Below are 6303 nucleotides of genomic sequence, written 5' to 3'. Positions count from 1 at the left end.
AAATTGATGAAAAACCACCAAAACTGCCAAATCAATAGTTGCGGTAAAATGTTCCTATAACGGAGGATCCCATAAGAAAACAACGGATACCACAACTATAGGAACCCATATGGTTACGTTTGCTGGTTTGTGCTATAACATTAACAATATTCAGGATTCTATTCTCACCCCCTGATCACAAAATGAATAAGTTCCATGATTTGTTCTTTTCAAACAAGCAAACTCGAATCATACTTATAAAATAGTTTTTTTTTCTTCTAGATCAGAAAGAGCGTAATGATTACAGTAAGTTTTCAAACGAGGACCAATAAGGGATTCCTCAAATTTCCTCTCACAAATACCGACCGATCTTACTTAAAGACAATCGTGTCCAGCATCGCTCCCAAACACTGTACGATGTTGTTCGACATGAGTGTATCGACCTTCTCCTCCAGATGTCTCTTGGGGTCCTGCTTGCCGACGTTCTTGATTGCCAGCTGCTCGGGGGTCATTTTTTCTTCATCCTCAAGGGCCTGGAAAACAGCATCGAAATAATATGAAATGTTTTATCAACAGAGCAAGATAGAAAATAATTTACCTTATTGTAGTTCTTGGCTAACTCCAACATTTCGCTGATAGTACTCTCGTTGATGCTGCAGTGTTCTTGGTAGTTGGCTAAAGTCAAACCATCCATCCACGATTTCTTGTGCAGATTCAGGAGCATTTTCTGTTCCAATTCGTTCTTCCTATAGTTAATGCTGATTGAATAGTAGTGGCGGTTCAGTCCATGAATCAGAGCCTGTACCGAAGGCTTCTGCAAGTGACCCAAATTGGAAGTGGTCTGTCGTGGTTCCTGGCCCAGAACCAACATGTTCGGGTTGATCAATCGGAATGCATCGATGACCACTTTTCCTTTGACCGATTGAATTGGATCGACTACTACGGCCACTGCACGTTCGGAAAGGGCTTCGAACGACTGCTGAGTGTTGATATCCACACCTGAGAGCCAGCAACCAAAGCCCGGATGCGAGTGATACCATCCGACCACCATTTCCGGCCGTCCGGTTTGTTTTAACATGTCCAACATCTTTGCCTGGAACACCGGATCGACAGCTTCTACAGAAACACCCGTTCCGGTCTGGGGCATAGCAAAAACGTCAATGACCTGAACCGTGTAGTCATCCACGAATTCACCTGCAAAAATAAAGAGAGTTTCTATTGTAGAGCTTGCATTGACTAAGGGTCTTAAAAAAAAGAGCTAGGGTGATGTGCTAGTATCCATCGTATTAAGATTTGATCAGTGAGAACCTGCAATTTTCCCTATTGCAGTAAATGATGCTGATACAAACCGATGCCAAACAATTCTTTACCAAAACGGCTTTTGCATTGTACACACTTAAACAGACTTTATGAGTTCGGTAAATGAAATTACCGAAACTGATCTGTAATTCTTAAAATTACTGACGTTTCGGTAATTGACCAGCTTTTGACAGTGCGTCGCAAGCAAAATTACTGAACTTCGGTAAGCTGTGGAATAAATTCACCGAACATTTTGTAAATCTACGATATCACCGAAGTCTGTAAAATATTCCACTGACAAATCAGTAATCTATGAGTAAAACTACCGACAGTTCAGTAATCTGGCCCATTCGAAACGTCAAAAAATCACTTCTGAAATTTAACAGTGGAGTGTGATTTCATCTCAGAACAAGAGTTTAAAGATTAAGTGTTATTGCTGATATTACGTTAAGGTAAGTAAAGCAAAATGCTAGGATCGTATTGAATAAAATATGTTTTAATCATTTACAGCACGTGTACCCGCCCGTCTGCTGCCTTTCCGCTGCTTTTTTGCAGCACCACACCAAAGGCTCATCATAACATCTTCATCTTCTGCGTTCAGTCGAAACCGACATATGCAGCAGCGGCATGTCATTCCTACTCCCTTCCAACGACCAGCCAGGTAATAATATCGTAACGCAAAGCATGTATTGCATTTCTAGAGAAATAAAGTTAAGTTGAATATTCCAATGTGTTTGTTCTGATTCTATCTGAAAACAACTTTTCACGGAAACATCGCTAGTCTGAAATTACAGTTATTCGGTAAAAAAAAGTACCGATTGGTCAGTAATTTTGACAAATGCCATCCCAAACGCAAATTACGGATCGTTCGGTAATTTTTTCATTTACCGAATATTTCGATAAATAAATTACCGACTTCGGTAATCTGTTCTAAGTGTGCACTAAAAGATTTTGACAAATCTTGATAGTTTTTTGGAAATAATGCTATGAAATTTTGATAAATCTTGATAGTATTTTTAGAAATATTGCAATTAAATTGCATCTTACTGTATTCTCAATTCGTCGTATCGGTTTTATTTCTGTCGCAATCAGTTTTCAGATTCGTCTCACAACTAACGGCTCACGGTAATATAGTGAGTGGTCAAAATACAACATATCAGAGCAATAATAAAATATTTTACTAGAAAATATAGATCTACGGGCATCTCCCTCCATTCCTTCAGCAAGATACACTATACTAACTTCCTTCAAAATACATTATTCGCCATCAAAATTTAGCCCAAACATATAGTATTTCCTGTTGAAATTACTAAAGTAGCATTGGAGTGCTAGAGAATTGATTGCAGAAAATTCAGCAGATTTTGTCTAAGCATCGTTTGAGAAATCTCTGGACAAATTCTTGAGAATTGGTGAAGATATCTCCAGAAGTACCTACACAGAAAACATTCTACAAGCTCGATCAATGTGTTTTACACGTGAATTTTCACTAAATTGTAAACACATTAATCGATGGTGCAAAACCAGTTGTTATCGACAATCGAAATTCAAATGTGAAACACGTTAATTCACAAATTATCGAAAGCCGTGGTGTACTGTTTGTTAGCGATTCCTTGATTTTCTGATACCAGGCACCCATGACGAGCGCCCGGAAAATCCAAAAATAACATGTTGTTTAACATGTCACGCGTGAATGGCAAATGTGAGTCCTAGTGACTCCTAGTGATGCATATCGTCACTGTAAAACACGTTCAAATCATAAGAAAAAGTCTTTGATATCGAACCAAAGACAATCCTTAACAGATTCATAGATTTTACACGTTATTTCACGTTGCCAATCGACACGACAGATTCACGTTAAAAAGAATTTGTATCGAACGTGTGGATTATTTTCAGTGATTGCTGGAGAACTCGCCCAGGGAAAATAGAGAAAAAAAACTGGGAAAGAATTCTTTGAGCATTTCTTCGAGTAATTGCGTGAGAGTCTCTGAATGTATCTCTGGAGTAACTTTAGAGACCATTTTGGTGAAAAAAGTTTGTAGAGACCTTCCACCAAAAATATAAACGTTTTAGAGGCTTGCATTGATTTAGAGACCTGCTACCAGCCCTATATTCTAGAAGAAATGTCTGTAAAACATTCGCGAATTCCTGAAGTAGTTCCTTGAGAATTTTGAGAAGCATTTACTGAAGACTAGACAGAAGGGGCATCTATTAAACATATAGACTTTATAAAGATTAGCATTTTTCCCTTCACCCATCGAGACATCGTTGCCACTAAATAAATTACAATTACAGTTATAAATAATGACCAAGAGTTAGCCTAAACAGAAATCTGCTACCAGCCCTGCTATTTTGTCCAACCTCAGAACCAATGACCGTACTCACCCAACATCAGTCCCATAACCTCCATGGGAACTCCAGCGCGACCGTGTTTAAGCATCTTCAGCAGTGCCAGCGAGGAAATGTAGACCTGCTCGGCGGTATCGACAACCGGGGCATCCGTCGGAGGCGGAGCCTGCGTCAATCCGGGCATAGCGCCACCAAGTCGAAGAAGACGATCCATAATTATTTCAGGAAAATGCAATAGGGCAGCCTTCCACTAGATTATGGTTGTTCAAACAACTGCAAATTTAAACGTTATCATGAGTGACAATAGACAAACATTAATTAAACAGAATCAAACAGAAAACTTACCAAAAATTCAGACAAATCCTCACGCAAAACCAAAACCAGCGAACGATGATGATGACTTTGGCGTTTTCTTGTTGCCGTTCCGGATAGTTTGACAGCTCGTTGTGAATGTGCAAGTAAGCGAGTGAAGTTGGCTGCGATGGTGATCTGTCACACAACGAGGGATTGGACCTTTGCATAGCTTAGACATAAACCCATCTCACATACACTAGAAAATTTCTAGTCAGAAGCTGAACTGGGTTTGTCATCAAACTGATATAGTTTGTTCTCGGCTTTTTACTTTTGCATCAAAATTTCCTTCTATAAAATAAGGTTACGAAGATGCACAGTAATACAAAATGAGAATAAGAAGAAACAGACAACGTCAGATAGTGAACTCGTGCATCGGTCCATACAACATTATTTAGTTTATGAATAGCAATGTTTAGCAGTGCATCGTTTCAACTCCCACAATGGACCGATGCACGAGTTCACTAATTTGACGTTTGGGCGGTGCCAAATTCACTGGTTACCATGGCCACTTAAATAACACGGCACCGCTCAAACGTCAACAGGTGAACTCGTGCACTGGTCCATAGAAGATTTCTACACAAAGCCGGAGTTGAATTATTACCACAGACAAACAGACCTAACACTCAAGATTTATTTCATCGTACAGCAAAATGGCACTTTATTCTAATATGAATTCGTTCAAAAATGTTACAGATCATACAATATTCGTAGAATTTTCATACGAAGGAGTGGGTGGGTATCAAAATTGATAATTTTCGGCGCTGTGAAATTTTCTACACTGTTTTGTCAGAGTCAATACTATTTGGACTGGATTAAAAAAAATCTAGAAACATCTAAATGAAAACCCTGGAACAATTCTGATGAGAATCCAGGAAGTATCCTGATTTTGCTGATGGAATGGAAAAGTATTGAATTTATGTCTAAAATTCATCAAATTCCATATTCGTACACCTATCAAATATTAACCGTACAACATTCAAAACTAAATTTTAATGCTCTCTTTGATTGCAGAAGTGCTTAATTATGATGTTCAGATGTAGTAAAGTACATTTGAACAATTTATTGGCGAACATATATGAAACTTAGGTAAAATTATGAGAAATTCAAGTTTTCCAATGATTTTTGCTATAAAATCTAATAATTCGAACAATAAAGTTCATTTCAGTTATTGGATCCAATCTGTTAATTATATTCGTGAGCTCTGAAAGAATTTTGGTTGAAATGAATTCAGTTTACAGAAATTATAAACAGATTTTACCCTTTTGACTTCAGAAAATTGTTGTGTCGTAACTTCAAAACTATTTTAATATTATATTTTAAATCGATTTTAACCAAATTTTCATTCTAAACAATAGGTCAAGGTTAATTTTTAACTTGTCTGTAAAAAGAATTTGAACTACGAACTTCGTTTTACAACAATGTACCCTACACAACCCTGTACATACCTCCAAATAATTGATGTTATCTCAATATTCGGTTATCTTTGAATTCATGTTCAAATTATACTCAAAATAGGAACCTATTTTGCAGTTTATTGATTTATGAGAAAAATATAAAATAACTGAAATGAGCAGAGAGCATTGATATACATTTTATTAGAATATATCCTGTTGTTTTCATCATTTCAAACACGGCAAAAATATTTATTCTATTGATCTCTTCAATCTTGTTTGGTAGTAAAATGTAAGATAATAATAATAATTACGCAATGTTTTGATAGGAACATTAACTATGGACTATGTTTACTCATTCAGGAGCCAAACTGAGAGAAATTGACTTATATTTTTGGTTGTGGATTTATTATAAATGTTATGTTACCTAAGATCCTGAAATATACGTTGTCGATATCCACTCGTAGCTACTCTAAATCTGATTCTAAGTTTTTGAAACTTGTGCAGTAATCATTCTAAAGTTGTAATTTTTTTTAAATTTACTTAAGTTTCATATATGCCCGCTTATAATTTTTTGAAATATACTCTACTATATCTGAATAACACTAAAAAGTACTTAAGCAATCATCTAGTCCACTAAAAATTAGTTTTGAAAGATGTAAGTTTGTTTTTTGTTAGGTGTACGAATATGGAATTGGGCCAATTTTAGACACAAATTCAATACTTTTCCATTATTCCAAAGATTTAAGCAAATGAATACAGTTTATGAATGCCGAACAATAGATGACACCTATGACCTTCGTTATTGATAAAGTATATCGAAGTCCATAGATCATTTAATAGTTTAACACCAACTTGATATGAAAACAGTGCCCCGTACGAAAATGAAATTGAGTCACTGTATGAGAGGATTCTTATAAGATACACTAAGGCA

The 6303-nt window shown here is 36.5% G+C and overlaps 1 protein-coding gene across 1 annotated transcript; it reads right to left on the bottom strand.

The window, feature by feature from the left end:
• Positions 1–231: 231 nt before the first annotated feature.
• LOC5565318 (26S proteasome non-ATPase regulatory subunit 14) lies at positions 232–4099 on the bottom strand. The gene is made up of 4 exons (XM_001649594.2): positions 3970–4099; positions 3661–3897; positions 578–1173; positions 232–512 (listed from the first exon to the last, which is right to left on the bottom strand). Exons 2-4 carry the CDS (start codon positions 3836–3838, stop codon positions 351–353), a joined length of 936 nt encoding a protein of 311 aa, XP_001649644.1. The 5' UTR covers positions 3839–3897; positions 3970–4099; the 3' UTR covers positions 232–350.
• Between the last annotated feature and the right edge of the window lie 2204 nt (positions 4100–6303).

This window comes from Aedes aegypti, chromosome 2, assembly GCF_002204515.2.
Source record: "Aedes aegypti strain LVP_AGWG chromosome 2, AaegL5.0 Primary Assembly, whole genome shotgun sequence".
Lineage (NCBI taxonomy): Eukaryota > Metazoa > Arthropoda > Insecta > Diptera > Culicidae > Aedes > Aedes aegypti.
This window is presented reverse-complemented; position numbering and strand designations above follow the sequence as displayed.

Excerpts from the sequence above, each read along its gene's own strand:
- LOC5565318 (XM_001649594.2), bottom strand. The coding sequence starts at position 3,838 with ATGGATCGTCTTCTTCGACTTGGTGGCGCTATGCCCGGATTGACGCAG. Across the intron at positions 1,174-3,660 it reads GGTTATGGGACTGATGTTGG|GTGAATTCGTGGATGACTAC; the intron begins GTGAGTACGGTC and ends TTATTTTTGCAG. Across the intron at positions 513-577 it reads TAGCCAAGAACTACAATAAG|GCCCTTGAGGATGAAGAAAA; the intron begins GTAAATTATTTT and ends GCTGTTTTCCAG.